We start from the raw sequence: 17,620 nt of genomic DNA on the forward strand, positions 1-17,620 counted from the left end.
TAGAGAGATTTCAGTCCCACTGCAACCCTATACTCTTAGAGTATCTCACAGGTTATGAGCACTGACTCTAAAATCAGACTGCCTAGGTTCAGATCTTAGCTCTGCTCCCCCTAGTAATACTGGAAAAGTTTTCTCTCTGTCCTCATCTTTAAAATGGGGATAACTGTATCTACCTCAAAGGATTGTTTGTTGCAAGTGAGTTAATACACTGCATCTATAGCAGTGGTCCCCAACCCCCAGGCTGCGGACCGGTACCAGTTGTGGGCCATTTGGTACTGGTCCGCAGAGAAAGAATAAATAACTTACATTTCTGTTTTATTTAAGTCTGAATGATGTTTTATTTTTAAAAAATGACCAGATTCCCTTTGTTACATCCGTCTAAGACTCACTCTTGATGCTTGCCTCGGTCACGTGATACATTTATCCGTCCCACCCTAAAGGCCGGTCTGTGAAAACATTTTCTGACATTAAACCGGTCCATGGCCCAGAAAAGGTTGGGGACCACTGATCTATAGCAATGCTGCCACACAATCTGACTCAGAGTTAGTAACAGTTTCTGCAACTCCATGTAACTGAGGAACCCAAGGCTGGGAAAGATGGACTGAGTGAGGGCATCGTGGAGGGCCAGCATCTGGCCCTTGTGGGGATGCAGCTGCAGTCCCAGCTGCACCTGCACTCGCACTCACGTGGGGCAGGGCGAGCGAGCAGCGGCTGCTGCACTCGTAGGCCTCCTTGTGGCGTCCCAGCTCATTGAGGGCACGTGCCTTGCGGAACAGTGCCCGGATGTTCTCGGTGTCCAGGCCCAGTGCCCTCTCGCTGTCTTCCAGTGCCTTCTCATACAGGCCCTATGGAGAGGAGCAGGTGCTCTGTGTTGGCCTGTTACCCTCCCACCTCCAGACCTCCTGCCCCTCCCAAAGGAAGACCAGCCTCCCTTCCCCGCAGAGATGGCTGGTGCAGGAGGACCAGCTCAGGAAGGAGGCTCCAGGGCTCTAGGCAACAGCTCTGGTGTTCACACTCAGGTCAAAGGCACCTGTGCATCCAGTTGAAGGGGTTGGCATTGGTTGTCAGGACACTGGACAGGAGGGGCCTTCACATTCTACAGCCAAGGGCTGGGTCAGACATGTCTGTTCTGTATCTGCCTTTGGTTCAGAATAAAGTCACCTCCCAAGGAAAGTGAAATCATGAAGGCAGCCAGAGTACAGAACAGAGTGTGCGTAGGCATCCAGCAGACCTATTTATCCAGAACAGCCCACTGTGGATGCCAAGATACCCCTGGAGCCTCCACAGAGCCCACAGCACAGCCTCCCTCAGGGTCTGGTGAGTGACTGAGTCCGTGGGCGAGCAGGGCAGGGACTAGGAAGAGAGGAGGCTGGAAGGAAGAAGAAGTGAGGGTATGCGAAGAGGCGAGGAGCCCAGGAGCCCAGGAGTGAGGAGCAGGAGAGGCCAGAGGTTTGTAGAAAGAGGCAGTGCAATGAGAAGAGAGGCGCCCAGCTCTTACCACTCAGACTCCTGCCAATGCCTATGCCACCCCAAGATTCTAATCCATCTGTGGTAGGGCTTAGGTACCAGTACCATTTTGGAAAACTTTTTATTATGTATTAGTATTTTAAAAGCTCTCCAAGGTAAATCTGTTGTGTAGCCAGGCAGAAAGCCAAGAAAGTAGATGGTGAGATTCTGACAAGAGGATGTAGAGAAGCCGGCCTTGCAAGAGGCTCCTCTGGCATGGGCCTGGCTCAGCTGGGCATCTGGGGAAGTGGTGATTCGGGTGGGGGTGGGGGAGGAAGGGAGGGTGCCAGGCTCACCATGGTAAAGTAGCAAGCGGCCCTGTTGATATGCAGCTTGCACAGAAGCTCCCGGGGCAGGGCCACCTGGTCAGAGGCAGCGTACTCAGCCACATTCAGCCCCTCCATGTACTGCACCAGGGCCTGCTGGTAGTCCTTCTCCCGGAACAGGTCATTGCCCTCAGCAAACAGGTTCTGCACCAGCTTGAGTAGAAAGGCCTTTGAGGGGGTAGGGTACAGAGAGGGTTCAGGGGGCTTTCTCCCCATCCCCAGACCTGGCACCTGGCCCAGACCCTCCTCATTTGGACATCACTGCCCTTCACCTTCCACCAGCCCAGCAGCTGACACTCACCTCATATTCTTCTTGCTTCAGCGGCAGTGTCGACCTAGCAGGAAAAGGAGAGGAACACAAGGTCTAGGTGAGTCCAAGGGTCCGAGCACACGGAGGTCCAGGAGCCAGAGCCACAGGCCAGAGGTCAAACCTGGAGTGCGCTCCTCCAGCTCAGACCTCAGCTGTCATCTTATGGATTAGAGTAAGTAGACAGCAGTTTTTTCTCCCTAAATCATCATCATACTGGCCTTCCATTTCCCATGAAAGGGTGGGAGGGAAGGCCTTGTGTTTGCCCCAGGGCCTGACAACCAGGGTTTCCCAGGTGCAGATGCTGAGAGAGAGCATACCAACTCTAGCTCAGCCAGCTGTCCTCTGCCTCAGAAACCAGTCCACTGGAAATGGTCATGCCTCACCAAACCAAACCTGCAAATGCAGGGCCCTAGACATCACCAAAAGCCGACTTCAGGTCTTCTCCTACCTCTTCCCACAAAACACACATGACCCCAGCCAATGCCAGGTGTACTCAGAGCCTGTCAACCCCTCATGCCAGACTCAACAAAGTAGATAGGGCCTTAGGTACCCTCTGCTCTCCTGTGGTAAAAAAAATGCCAGCTCAGTATGGTAGAAACTGTCAGCCCAGTTGGTGCAGTGGATAACGCATTAACCTGGAGCACCGAAGTCACTGTTTCGATCCCAGTGTTGCCAGCTCAATCCTGAGGGCACTGGCTTGATCCCAGGGGCACTGGCTTTATGCCAAAGGTGCCAGCTCGACCCCGAGGTCTTTGGTTCAAGCTCCAGTCAGGGCTCGACCTCAAGGGTATCCAACCACCAAGGTTGCCGGTTTGAGCTCCAGTCAGGGCATATATGAGAAGCAATCAATGGCACAACTAAGTGGAAGAAGTTCATGCTTCTCTCTCTCTCTCCCTCATACCTTTCTCTTCAAAAAAAAAAGAAAAGAAAAAGTGTCAGCCCAGCAGAACTAAGGCACATCTGTGTCAGGCTAAATGTCTGAGCTGGAAGGGAAACTGTCTCCTGGTCCCCCATGTCACAGAGGGGAAAATAGACACTCAGAGAGGGGTAGTGACTTGCCCAAGGTCACACAGCAGGTCAGCAACAGAGCCAGGCCCAGAGGACTGGGCTGGGGCTCTTTACCTTGCCTGGATATGTCATCAACACCTGAGGAAGAAAGAGCTGCTTAAGTGAGTGATAACTGGTGAGAGGAGATGCCAGAGGTCCCCAGGGGGAGGAGGTGTCCGTGATGGTGACAGTGGGGCTCTTAACCCCAGCAGTTGACTCCCCATCGTCAGAAACCAGGGCCTATCCCTCCTTCCCCATACGGCCCTAGCCCAGGCCACCAGAGCCTTCCTCCTAACTGGTCCACCTCCAGCCTCTCCCCATCCAGCATTGGCTTCCTCTTCAACAGGTCACACCTGTCCTAAAAGTCACCTCATCCTGGTATTTAAGGCCCTCCACAAGCCAGCTCCAACACATTTGTCCAAATCACACTATGGGTCCTACAATGCTCTCTGCCCAGAGGTGCCATATGAAGTCAGTATGTGAAAAAACAATAATTTTACAAAGAGCAAGTCCTACTGTGTATCCTGCAAAGTGGTCCCTTGACCAACATACAGGTCCCCAGATGCTGTCTTATTGCTAAACCTCTCACAACTCCCCTTTAGAAAGGAGAAACAGGACACAGAGCTAAATTTAGTGCAGATACAAAGACCCTGTAAGAGGCGTGGCGTTATCTCCATTTCACAGGAATGGAGACCATTCAGAAAACAGAGGGACCTGGCCTGACCTGTGGTGGCGCAGTGGATAAAGCGTCGACCTGGAAATGCTGAGGTCGCCGGTTCAAAACCCTGGGCTTGCCTGGTCAAGGCACATATGGGAGTTGATGCTTCCAGTTCCTCCCCCCTGTCTCTCTCTCTCTCTCTCTAAAATGAATAAATTAAAAAAAATTAAAAAAAAAAAAAAAAAAAAAGAAAACAGAGGGACCTGGATATGGGCTTGACCTCCAACTCCACAGAAATCAGTGACTTCAGTTAAAGCCAAAATTCTTATGAAAGATGGTATTCTCCAGGTTTACTGTGTTCACCAGAATGGTCTCTGAATAAAATATGAGCACTTGCCCAAAAGTCAAAGCCCTTCCCCAAATGGAAAAAGACTGGCCCCTAGTGAAGAGAGGAGTGGGCCACAGCTCTGATGGCAAGGCCTGTGCCGGGAACAGTGGCCACACTGCAAGTCAAGGAAGGAGAGTGTTGTGTGAATATGAACACAAGCTCTATGAGAGCAAGGCAGGCCCCAAGTGTGAAAAGGGACCGGTTAATGGTGAAGAGGCAGGTCATGTTTTACAGGTCTGAGCGAGATGACAAAATTAGGGAGTTTATAAAATTAGGGAGGCTATGTAGATGCAAACCCCAGTTCTGTTGGGAGTCCTAAAAAAAAAACAGGCCTGATCTGTGGTGGCGCAGTGGATAAAGTGTCAACCTGGAAATGCTGAGGTCGCCGGTTCAAAACCCTGGGCTTGCCTGGTCAAGGCATATATGGGAGTTGATGCTTCCAGCTCCTCCCTCCTTCTCTCTCTCTGTCTCTCTCTCTTCTCTCTCTCTCTGTCTCTTTCTCTCCCTCTCTCTCTCATCTCTAAAAATGAATAAAAAAATAAAAAAATAAACTTAAAAAAAAACAACAACAAACCCACAGAATTGCTAGGGAGCCTTCCAGGGTGGCAGAAGAGACCTGTGCAAATGAGGGGCTCAGAAGCTAACATTTCATTTGCATCGTGTTAATAGGTCTCTGGGGATCTATTTAAGAGAGACAAAAATGTCTGACCTGTGGTGATGCAGTGGACAAAGCCTCAACCTGGAGCACTGAGGTTACCAGTTCGAAACCCTGGGCTTTTCTGGTCAAGGCACATACTAGGAGCAACTACAAGTTGATCGTTCCGGCTCCACGCCACCCCACCCCGCCTGTCTCTCTCTCCTTCTCTTTAAAAATCAATAAATAAAATTTTTTTTTAGCCCTGGCCGGTTGGCTCAGTGGTAGAGCGTCGGCCTGGCATGCAGAAGTCCTGGGTTCGATTCCCGGCCAGGGCACACAGGAGAAGCGCCCATCTGCTTCTCCACCCCTCCCCCTCTCCTTCCTCTCTGTCTCTCTTTTCCCCTCCCGCAGCTGAGGCTCCACTGGAGCAAAAGATGGCCCGGGCGCTGGGGATGGCTCCTTGGCCTCTGCCCCAGGCGCTAGAGTGGCTCTGGTCACAACAGAGCGACACCCCAGAGGGGCAGAGCATCGCCCCCTGGTGGGCAGAGCGTCGCCCCCTGGTGGGCATGCCAGGTGGATCCTGGTCGGGCGCATGTGGGAGTCTGTCTGACTGTCTCTCCCCGTTTCCAGCTTTGAAAAAATACAAAAAAAAAAATTTTTTTTTTAAAAAAAGAGAACCCACCGACCAGGCAGTAGTGCAGTGGATAGAGCATCGGACCGGGATGTGGAAGACCCAGGTTTGAGACCCCGAGGTTGCCAGCTTGAGCGCAGGCTCATCTGGTTTGAGCAAAAATTCACCAGCTTGGACCCAAGGTCGCTGGCTCCAGCAAGGGGTTACTCGGTCTGCTGAAGGCCCGCGGTCAAGGCACATATGAGAAAGCAATCAATGAACAACTAAGGTTTCTCAATGCGTAACAAAAATCTAGTGATTGATGCTTCTCATCTCTCCATTCCTGTCTGTCTGTCCCTGTCTAACCCTCAATCTGACTCTCTCTCTGTCTCTGTAAAAAAAAAAAAAAAAAAAAAAAGGGGGAGAGAGAGAGAGAGAGAGAGAGAGAGAGAACCCTGGCCAGATAGCTCGGTTGGTGAGAGCATAGTCCCAAAGCACAGAGGTTGCCAGTTTGATCCCCTGTCAGGGCACTTACAGGAACAGCTCGATGTTCCTGTCTTTCTTTCACTCTCTCTCCCTTACTCTCTTGCTGAAATCATTAAAAATAAAAAAAGATTAAAAGTGCCTGACCTGTGGTGGCGCAGTGGATAACGCATCGACCTGGAAATACTGAGGTCGCCGGTTCAAAACCCTGGGCTTGCCTGGTCAAGGCACATATGGGAGTTGATGCTTCCAGCTCCTCCCGCCTTCTCTCTCTCTCTCTCCCTCTCTCTCTCCTCTTTAAAAATGAATAAAGAAAAAAAGGAAAAAAAAAGATTAAAAAAAAAAAGATTAAAAGAATTAAAAAGTATATATAGAGAGAAATAAAAGAAAGAAGGTAGTAAAAATAGTTTGTATGTAAAGAAAAAAAAATGGCATGTAGGTACTAGAAAAAAATGTTGTTTTGGAGTTAGCCAGACCTGAGTTAGAATCCTGTCACTTAGGTCCTGGCCAGCTGGCTCACTGGTAGAGCATCAGCTAGGTGTGTGGATGTCCTGGGTTTGATTACTGGTCAGGGCACACAGGAGAAGCGCCCATCTGCTTCTCCACTCCTTCCCCTCTCGCCTCTTTCTCTCTCTCTCTCTCTCTCTCTCTCTCCCCCTTCTGCAGCCATGGCTTGATTGGAGCAAGATGGCCCTAGCACTGAGGATGGTGCTAAGAAGAGCTCGTTTGCTGAGCAATGGAGCAACGCCCCAGATGGGCAGAGCATCACCCCTAGTGGGCTTACCCGGTGGATCCCAGTCAGGGCATATGCAAGAAGGAGTCTGTCTCTGCCTCCCTTCCCCTCACTGAATAAAGAAATAAATAAAAATTTAAAAAAAAAAAAAAAAAAAAAGAATCCTGTCACTTAGTAACTGTGTGACCTTAAACAAGTTCCTTATCTCTGAAGCTCAGCTCACTCATCTGCAAAATGAAGATAAGACCACCTATACTAGTGTGCTGTTGTGAAACTGGAGTGATGATGGATGTGACGAGCCCAGCAGAAGCCTGAAAGGGGAGCCTGAAAGATGTGCTCATTAAGTGGGAAATATTAATTTATTATACGATATGCATAGGCAAGCAAGACAACTAACAAGTTTGTGTAGACGGTGAGGGTAAAATATTATACTGGACAAGACTTAAAGGTAACCAGGGTCAGGGAGCATATGTACATGTAGGGTTCATGGCTCACATGTGGGGTTCACAGATCAACCCCACCACAAGCCCCTGCCATGCCAGCCTCTTTCTAGCACACCTCCCCTACTCCCCAAAACACATGAGAACCCAAATAGCAAAGGCTCAGTGAGAAAGAGGACAGCTGGAGTGTCACCTTCAGAGAACCCACCATGCCCAGCCTGCCCCAGCACACTCACTGAATGAACTTCAGCCCCTTCTCGATGTCCGCCTTCCGTCTCTGCCTCTCCATCAGTCTCTGGCGGAGAGAACAGTACATTAGTTAGTCAGCAGGGGCCAGGGGTCATCTGTTCCCCACCCCCACCATGTATTCACCCTCGCTCATCTCATTTCAGAGTTCTGAGGGCAATGACCTGTTCAGGGTCTCCAAAGACTGTCTGAACCAAGCCACACAGTTCCTGTCCTCCACACCCACGTCACACTGGACTCGGAATTTGTAGAGTGCCCCTGATGGTCAAGGAGCTGCATGAAGGCCACCTGCTCTTTTCCACACATGGCTTGGGTTGCAGTACTGCACAGGACACCCTCAAGTTCAAGGTAAAAACCTTGTTTAACCATCAAACTCAGTCTGGGGAGAAGAGACGTAGAAAAGGGAAAATAATGCCAATAATTGGCTCTGACCGCATGGCTCAGTGGTAGAGTGTCGGCCTGGCATGTGGAAGTCCCAGGTTCGATTCCCAGTCAGGGCACACAGGAGAAGGGACCATCTACTTCTCCAGCCTCCCCCTGCCCCTTTTCTCTCCTTCTCTTTCTTTCTCTCGCCTTCCAACAGCCATGGCTTGAATGGTTCAAGCAAGTTTACCCTGGGCACTGAGGATGGCTCCATGGCCTTGCCTCAGGTGCTAAAATAGCTTGGTTGCCAAGCAATGGAGCAGGGCCCCAGATGGGCAGAGCATCGCCCCATAGGGAGGTTGTCAGATGGATCCTGATTGGGATGCATGTGGGAGTCTGTTTCTCTGCCTCCCTGCCTCCCGCCTCTCACTTAATAAAAATAAGTAAGTAAATAAATAAATAATGCCAATTATTATAGCTGCAATGTAGCAATGCACACTGGGCCAGGCACTCTGTATAAGATCTTACTGAAACTTTTAACAGCACAGTGAGGCAGGTGTCATTCTGTTCCTATTTTACCAGGAAGGATCTTAAGCTGAGGGAGCCCCCATCATGAGCTGGCATACAGCTGAAGCAGGGTTTGAGTCCAGGCCATCCTCCTTTCATGCCCTCCCCTAGTAGCTCCTCCACTCAGCCTGATGTGCATTGTCTTTGTAAATGGCAGTAAGAGAAATAGATGAATGAAAATCAACTCATCCAACTCAGACTCTTTATAGATAAGAATAAGTGTTGAATAAGTAAATGAGAAAAACTGAAACTGAGATGTGAACAATCAGGTAATGATATGAACAATTGCTGAGTGGGAACAATGTGCCAGAGGCTGTCATGATCACTGTACATGTAATACCTTCCTAACCCTTCCCTCCCTCACAACCCAGTGAGACAAGGACTGCTATCATTCCCATTTTGCAGAGGAGAAAACAGTTACAGAGAAGTTAGAGACTTGCCCGAGGTCACACAGCTGGTTGGCACATGGGGGAGCTGGGATTCAAATCTCAACAGCCTGGCTACAGAGCCCACACACACCACCATCACCCTACTGTCACCCATTAGGCAATCAGACCCAGCCCCAGGACCCCTGAGTCTGTCATCAGGCTCAAAACAATTCCCTCCCTGACCCTGAATCCCCTTCTGGCTGCTGTACAACCTCTCTTACCTTTCCTGGTTGCATTTCATGAAAGAGTTGTCTACACTGTCTCCACATCCTCATCTCCCACTGCATTTGCCAGCTCACAGCAAGCCCATTCCCACTCCATTGCGGTGCTTGCTAAGGGTCTTCCCCATCCTGGGGACCTCCTCATTGCTGAGTCCAGCAGAGGGACAGTTTTTCACTCGCCTTTTCTGGCTGCATCTGCCAGGTCCTTCTCACATCTGCCTCTCTAATCATTCCTGCTCCTCTGTTAGGGGCTCCTCTTCCTCTGCCTAGGTCTTAAGACCAATGCACCCAAAGCTTCTGTTTAAGGGACAACACTTCTGTTCTCCTCAATCAGCATGCTCTCCCCAGATGAGCTCTTGCATTTCGTGATCTCATGAGTCATGCTGATGACTCACAAATCTGTTCCTCCCGCTAGGCTCACCCCTTCCCCAATATCTCAAATTCATATATTTTACCTGCTGGTCAGTGCTACCTGGATGTCCAATACCCAAGCTGCTTATGACTTCCACGCCTTTCCCAATCTTAGGCCCTCTCTACCTAGAATGCCCTCACCCACACACAAGCCTAGCCAACTTCAATTCATCGCTTAAGAGCCAGCTCAGATGCCTCCGTATCCAGAAAGTCCTCCCTGGTGCCCACGCCAGCTGCGTTGGCTGCTCTTTAAACTCAACACATTCCTTTTTTTAAGTGAGAGGCAGGGAGGCAGAGAGGTAGACTTCTTTATGTACCCCAACCAGGATCCACTGGCCAAGCCCACTAGGGGGTGATACTCTGCCCATCTGGGGCTGCTGCTCCGCTACTCAGCATCTGAGCCATTCCAGGGCCTGAGACAAGGCCACCATGGTGCCATCCTCAGCACCCAGGGCCAACTTGCTGGAATGAGCCATGGTTGCAGGAGTGTGGGAGGGAAAGAGAAAGAAGGGTGGAGAAGCAGATGGTCTCTTCTCCTGTGTGCCATGACCGGAAACTGAACCCGGGACTTCCACAGGCCGGGCCGCTGATGCTCTACCACTGAGACAACTGGCCAGGTTACCCAACACATTCCAAACTTCACTCAGCAGCTTTTCCCTAACCCTGCTCCTCCTCCATTCATCCCCACTAGTCACAGCTCTGACCAACATCCTGTTCAGTCAAGCTCCAATTTCTTCTACCTTTACCTCCAGAACTTTTCCCCCCTTGGCAGCTCCTCCTACAACCAGGGCTTATTTCTCAGGGCCTTATCATCTCTTGCCAACAGCTTCCAGTGAGCACTCTCCAGTCTGATGCCATTTGGTGGTCAAGGATACCCATTTAACATATATGTCAGTGTCCCTTCCCTGCTCAAAACTCTCTGGGTGCATGCACACATACACAAATGAATGCAGGTTTTTTAAAAAGGTGAAAACCAAATACACTCTGTAGTCTAGTAACATACCAATGCCAATTTTCTGGTTTTGATAAGATACAACTATATATTACCATCAGGGAAAGCTAGGTGAAGAAAACTTTGTGCTATTTTTACAACTTCCTGTGAATAAAAAGTTAAATAAACAAAACCTTCCATGACACCCACAAGCAGGAGGCCACTCATTCCGAGCACACAGCACCATAACACATGGACTCTCTTCCAGCCCTGTGGCCCGGCCTAGACTGTTACACACTGGCAATGTCAGACCACCAACTTCCAATTCAAGCCTCATGAATCCTAGAATAACAGTGTAGAAGCTGCTTTTAGTCTTTATTTATTAGGCACTTTTCCCTACTAGATATAATTCTAGGAGCTTTAAATATAATACTTAATCTTGACAACACCCCATAAGAAAGTACTATTATCATCCCCATTTTACAGATGAGGAAACCAAGGCACAAGGAGGTGAAGTAACCTGCCAGAGTTAGTAACTGATGGAGCTGGGATTTGAAGCCTGACATTTAGACTCTAGAGGCCACCTCCCAACCCAACGGTGCTCCTCCCCATCCCCACAGGATGCCTCCAGCCTCCTCCCACATGCCACTGCCTGGCACATACCTGTCAAGGTTTCTTGAAAGAACAGCAGTTCATGCAGACCACAGATCTGTCACACACACAAACACTACCTGAGGTCACGTCCTCTGCAAAGATCCCTGGCACTTCTCCTGTCTCACTAGCCCTCAGTAGCTTAGAGACCAGAAAAGGTTTAATTTCGCTATCTCTGACCTCACCAGTTAGCATTCTAGGTCTGCACCATCAATCCCTTCTCCACAGTCCTTATGGGCGCTGCCTGTCTCCCTGAGAACCCTCTGCACCAAGGAGTCAGGGAGGGGTCTTAGGTCATTTTTAGAAATTACCCACTGGGCGTCAAGCACCTTCTTATGGCAGGGGTTTTGAACCTAGAGCCCCTAGAGAGAATCCAGGAGTCCATGAACTTGGATGGGAAAGCATTCACAAGTTTTTTTCACTAGCCCCTACCTAACATTTAGCATTTCCGTCAATTATGGATATAGGCAATTCACCACAGTAGTGTCGGTGCTAGAAATTACTGCTTTCCCATTCACATTGCAGCTACTGCAGACGTAACAAAATATTGTTTACGCTAATCACAACTTTGACTGTTACTCACTGCTAGGTCTTGTTTTATTTTTTTCTTTTTAAGATTTTACTTATTGATTTTAGAGAAAGGAGAACAGAGAGAAAGCTGGAAGCATCAGCTCACAGTTGCTTCTTGCATGTACCTTGACCAGGCAGGCCCGGGGTTTCAAACCTGTGACCTCAGCATTCCAGGTCGATGCTTCATCCACTGTGCCACCACAGGTCAGGCTAGATCTTGTTTTTTTCAGTGCACTGATAAAAAAGCAGAGTCACAGGCCCTAGCTGGATAGTTCAGTTGGTTAGAGTGTTGCTCCGATATACTGAGGTTTCAGGTTTGACCCCTGGACAAGATTCATGAAAGAATCCACCCGTGATGGCAGAGTAAGTAGAACAACAAATTGATGTTTTTTTCTCTCCCTCTATTTCTCCCCCTCCCTTCCTTTCTCTCTAAAAATCAATAAATTAAAAAAAAAAAAAAGCACAGCCACAGTTCAATAGAATTGATTTTCTCTGTAGTCCTGTGTATTTTATGTTTAATGCATTTAAAAGCAGCGTTCTGAGGCTTCCCCAGGCTGCCTGACAGGACTGTGGTGCAGCAATGATTTAGAAGCTATCATGGTTTTATCACTACACTAATCTCAAAAGTAGGTGTTATTATCCCCACTTTCACAGAAAAGTGAGGCTTGAAAAATAAAGTCTTAAAAAATAAAGTCGCCTGACCAGGCGGTGGCGCAGTGGATAGAGCGTCGGACTGGGATGCAGAGGACCCGGGTTCAAGACCCCGAGGTCGCCAGCTTGAGAGCGGGCTCATCTGGTTTGAGGAAAAGCCCACCAGCTTGAACCCAAGGTCGCTGGCTCCAGCAAGGGGTTACTAGGTCTGCTGAAGGCCCGTGGTCAAGGCACGTATGAGAGAGCAATCAATGAACTAAGGTGTTGCAATGCGCAATGAAAAACTAATGATTGATGCTTCTCATCTCTCTCCGTTCCTGTCTGTCTGTCCCTGTCTATCCCTCTCTCTGACTCTCTCTCTGTCTCTGTAAATAAAAAAAATAAATAAATAAATTAAATAAAATAAAATAAAGTGGCCTGACCAGGCGGTGGCACAGTGGATAGAGTGTTGGACTGGGATGCGCAAGACCCAGGTTCGAGACCTCGAGGTCGCCAGTTTGAGCACGGGCTCATCTGGCTTGAGCAAAAGCTCACCAGCTTGGACCCAAGGTTGCTGGCTCGAGCAAGGGGTTATTCAGTCTGCTGAAGGCCCACAGTCAAGGCACATATGAGAAAGCAATCAATGAACAAATAAGGTGTCGCAACAAAAAACTGATGACTGATGCTTCTCATCTCCGTTCCTGACTGTCTGTCCCTGTAAAAAAATAAAAAAATAAAAAATAAAGTGAAATAAATAAATAAATAAAGTGAGGCTTGGTGGGTCCAGGACTTGCCCAAAGCCCTGTGGCGGCAGAGGCTGCTGCTGCTGCTGCTGCTGGGGGAGAAGGCAGGGGTCTCCCACACTACCCCAGGCTCCACCAGGAGCCACCTGTCAAGGAGAAACCATGGAATGCTCCCAGGCTTCAGCAACTTGCACTTTGTTTACTTTTAACTGGCCACCTCCACAGAAACCAAAGTTCAGGAAACTGCCCCCGGGACTCCCCACTGCCTCCCCCAACCAAACTAAGAGTCAGCAGCATAACGCTACTGCCTGCAGTGTTCTGGTTACAAAGAGCTTTAACTTCCATCATCTTATATTAGGCTCCCAACACCCTGGGGCCAAACTGCACAGGATGGTCCAGAACCCACCTCTGTCTCCAGGGGCCCAGGCTCCTGCTCCATCTCTACCAGCCAGCTATGGTGTTAAAGTGAGATGTTTAAACACTTTTTTTTAAAGTAGAAAAATAACAGAAGCTCATTGTACAACCCTTGGGAAGTATGGGCAAATATAATAAAACAAAACAGAAAAAAACAGAAAACACCCAGAGTCCCATAGTTCAGAGTGACCACTTAGCATTGTGGAGTGTTTCTTTCTTTCAATTTTTAAAAATTTTATTTATTCATTTTAGGGAGAGGGAAGAGAGAATGAGAGAGGGAGACAGAAAGAGAGAAGGGGGAGAGGAGCAGGAAGCATCAACTTCCATATGTGCCTTAACCGGGCAAGCCCAGAGGATTCAAACCAGCAACCTTAGTGTTCTAGGTCAATGCCTTATCCATTGCTCCACAACACGTCGGGCCATGTTTCTTTCTTTTGAACAACTGAGAAGTCATCATTGCTGCTCACGAGAGCTCAGAGATCCTTTTGATTGTACTGCCCGGACATCACGAGAATTTTGCGAGCTACTTTGCCTGCTTCATTGCCTGAAGACAGGGAGGCAGGCTGGGCCGGTGCGAGGAGCTGAGCCATGCAGGTTGCCAGACCTGGGTTCCAGTCCCAGCACTGTCCCACAGTGCCTTTTGGGCACCTCTCTGAGCTTCAGTTTTTGTCACTTGCAATATGAGGCTAATGATCTGCACCTTGCAAGACAATCTGCAGAGTTACATAGTGTGCACCTCACAGAGAAGGTCACAGATTTGTGTTTCTGCTGAGCTGGGCACTATTCAAGAGCCCCTGGCAACTTAAAAAATTAGCCTGAAAGTACTTTCCAATCAGTCCACACCAATTTCTTTGCAGTTTCTGTCTAGGCTACTCTTTTTTGGCAAGGGCTGTTCTGGAACATGCTGCTACTACTGTTCATTTATTCAACAAATATCCACAGAACACCTTCGTGAGCAAGGGCTTCTGCCAGATGCTGGGGAGCAAGGTTAATCAAGTCCCTGGCCTTGTGGAGTTTGTGTTCCAGGTGTGGGAAGACAAAGTAACAGGTCAGTGTTAAATGCACAAGACAAGTAAAGATACAGTTAAAAGTTACAAAGAAACTAAAATAGGAAATGTGGCAGGGAGTGATGGGTGTGGGCTGGGAGTTTAGTGAAGGCCCTTCTGAGAAGGTGGCATTTATTTATTTATCCCCCCCCCCCCGAAGCTGGAAACGGGGAGAGACAGTCAGACAGACTCCCGCATGCGCCTGACCGGGATCCACCCGGCACGCCCACCAGGGGCGATGCTCTGCCCACCAGGGGGCAATGCTCTGCCCCTCCGGGGCGTTGCTCTGCCTGGACCAGAGCCACTCTAGCGCCTGGGGCAGAGGCGAAGGAGCCATCCCCAGCGCCCGGGCCATCTTTGCTCCAATGAAGCCTTGGCTGCGGGAGGGGAAGAGAGAGACAGAGAGGAAGGAGTGGGGGTGGAGAAGCAAATGGGCGCTTCTCCTATGTGCCCTGGCCAGGAATCGAACCGGGTCCCCCGCACGCCAGGCTGACGCTCTACCGCTGAGCCAACCGGCCAGGGCTTATGTTGGTTTTTAAAAAGTTTTTTATTTTAATTTTAGAGATAGAGAATACAGAGAGAAAGACATCAATTTGCTTTTCCACTTATTTATGCATTCATTCGTTGATTTTTTTTTTTTTTTTTTTTTTTACAGAGACAGAGAGGGTCAGAGAGAGGGATAGATAGGGACAGACTGACAGGAATGGGGAGAGATGAAAAGCACCAATCATCAGTTTTTCGTTGCGACACCTTAGTTGTTCATTGATTGCTTTCTCATATGGGCCTTGACCGTGGGGCTACAGCAGACCAAGGAACCCCTTGCTCAAGCCAGGGACCTTGGATCCAAGCTGGTGAGCTTTGTTCAAACCAGATGAGCCCACGCTCAAGTTGGCGATCTCGGAGTCTCGAACCTGGGTCCTCCATGTCCCAGTCTGATGCTCTATCCACTGTGCCACCACCTGGTCAGGCTCATTGGTTAATTCTTTGTACATGCTCTGACTCAGGATCAAACCCGCAACCTTGGTGTACAGAACAACACTCTAACCAACTGAGCCACCCGGCTAAGGCAGGAGGTGGTATTTAAAAGACAAAAGAAGAAGCCAGCCATGGCAACATGGGAGGTGGGTAAGTGTGCACTTGACAGAGGTGGGAATGAGCTTAGAATTTTCAAGGAAAAGGCAAAAGTCCAGTGTGAGGCCCTGGCCGGTTGGCTCAGTGGTAGAGTGTTGGCCTGGCATGCAGGAGTCCCGGGTTCGAATCCTGGCCAGGGCACAGAGGAGAAGCACCCATCTGCTTCTCCACTCCTCCCCCTCTCCTTCCTCTCTGTCTCTCTCTTCCCCTCCCACAGCCAAGGCTCCATTGGAGCAAAGTTGGCCCGGGTGATGAGGATGGCTCTGTGGCCTCTGCCTCAGGCACTAGAATGGCTCTGGTTGCAACAGAGCAATGCCCCAGAGGGGCAGAGCATCACCCCCGGTGGGCATGCCGGGTGGATCCCGGTCGGGAAAATGTGGGAGTCTGTCTGACTGCCTCCCCGTTTCCAACTTCAGAAAAATGCAGGGAAAGAAAAAGAAAAAAAAGAAAAAAAAGGCCAGTGTGACTGCACTGGAGAGTGGAGAGAAGACAAGTCAAGTAGGAAGCAAGGTGCACGGGGCAGGCTCAGGCTGGCCTGAGAGCTACACGCAGGCCATGCCGGAGAGGGCACTGTGTTCTGCCTGTCAGGAAACCACTGGAAGGTGTTTAGCAGAGGACAGATAGGGTCTCACTTAAATTTTGAGAAGATCACTCTGGCTGCTGCATTGAGGATGGATCACAAGAAGGGAAGCTGAAAAATTAGCTGGGAGGCTACTTGACCCAGGTCTGGATCAGGAGGGCAGTGGAGACAATTCAGGAACATTCTGGAGATTATTCAACACTCATGGCAACCACAACCATGCCCTATAAAGGCAATGGGTGGTCTTTATAGCTTTCAAAATTCCTTTATTTGGGACTCACAGCAAACCTGAGGCAGACAGGCCTGAATCAGCAAGGCCATTTTCCAGAACAGATGATTGAGGCCAGACTGATGAAAGGATTGTGCCCCAGATCACATAGCTGGCACATGCTGGAGCTGGGAATGAAATTCAGGACTTTGGACTCCCTGCCCTGCATTCCTGTGTCTGCAGAGAAGGAAGGGCATGATATAGAATGCTGTGGGGAGTAAGAGCAAATGAACCTCTGAAAACCCCAGAAGGGTCACAGCCTCGACCCGCCTTGCAGCCTTCACAGGAAGTGTTCTATGGCTGCTCGCTGGCTGACTCCGGCACCTCAGAAGACATGGCTCTTGGTCTCAGAGAATCTAACACACCTTCCTGAGTCACAGCATGAACAGGGTAGGAAGAGCTGAAGAGTGTTTGACTCTTTTTCTTTTTTTTTCTGAAAAAGAGGAACATGCTGAGGTCGCCGGTTCAAAACCCTGGGCTTGCCTGGTCAAGGCACATATGGGAGTTGATGCTTCCAGCTCCTCTCCCTTCTCTCTCTCTGTCTCTCTCTCCTCTCTTTCCCTCTCTGTCTCTCTCTCTCCTCTCTAAAAATGAATAAATAAAATTAAAAAAAAAATGAAAAAGAGGAACATCTCTTACCTCGAAGGATTGTCATGAGGATTAATGAGGGACGATGGGCAAACACATAACACAAATGTTAGATAATTAGGATTTCCAGACAGATAAGAGCTCCATGGAGACCAAAATAACATGAAAGCATCACTACTACACGGCAGCTAAGACCTTGGACTCAGGAGCCTATTGGGCCTGGCTCCCTCTGAGCCCCTGCTCCACCACAGCATGTGATCTCGTAACCTCAGTCTCCTCATTTGAAAGATGGTGCTTCTAATAATCATTCCTGCTTCCTCAAGTTGTTAGAATTCAATAAAAGAAGACAAAGAAAGTGCCAAGCACAGAGCTAGCACACAACTGTTAAATATGTGGTGGCTGCTGTTATCACTACCACCGTTACCATCAAGCCAGTAGCTCAGTCTCTGACGCAGGGCTCAGGAGTCTCTGCTGACCAGAAGTCAACTGTAGATGGGTTCTGAATTAGAAATGCTGCTGCCCCTTTTCTGGGCCTCCACAGCCTAATGGGCAACAGCACTAACGCACCTGCAGAAGCCATCAGACGCTCCCAAAGCAGCAGACTCACCAGGGGAAATAAATAAGGTGGGATGCAGCCCTGTAGCTGGTGATGACAGGGAAAGGAAAACGAGCCCGTTGTCTATGGGCCATTAAA

General features: G+C 49.3%; 1 protein-coding gene across 4 annotated transcripts in view; it reads right to left on the minus strand.

Annotated features, from left to right (window-relative positions):
• The window catches only part of ZC3H7B (zinc finger CCCH-type containing 7B), a 53,636-nt gene that overhangs the window by 29,299 nt on the left and 6,717 nt on the right, over positions 1–17,620 (minus strand). For 2 of the 4 annotated variants that reach the window (XM_066257047.1, XM_066257019.1), the window contains exons 2-5: positions 7,375–7,433; positions 2,134–2,167; positions 1,803–2,000; positions 687–845 (exon numbers count right to left, since the gene is read on the minus strand). In XM_066257047.1, the coding sequence (XP_066113144.1) occupies positions 687–845; positions 1,803–2,000; positions 2,134–2,167; positions 7,375–7,427 (444 nt within the window). In that variant the 5' untranslated portion in view covers positions 7,428–7,433. Of the gene's footprint in view, positions 1–686; positions 846–1,802; positions 2,001–2,133; positions 2,168–6,112; positions 6,234–7,374; positions 7,434–11,651; positions 11,761–17,620 lie in introns of those variants that run through there. The other 2 variants (XM_066257028.1, XM_066257039.1) reach the window with 2 other exon arrangements.

This window comes from Saccopteryx bilineata, chromosome 1 (genome assembly GCF_036850765.1).
Source record: "Saccopteryx bilineata isolate mSacBil1 chromosome 1, mSacBil1_pri_phased_curated, whole genome shotgun sequence".
Lineage (NCBI taxonomy): Eukaryota > Metazoa > Chordata > Mammalia > Chiroptera > Emballonuridae > Saccopteryx > Saccopteryx bilineata.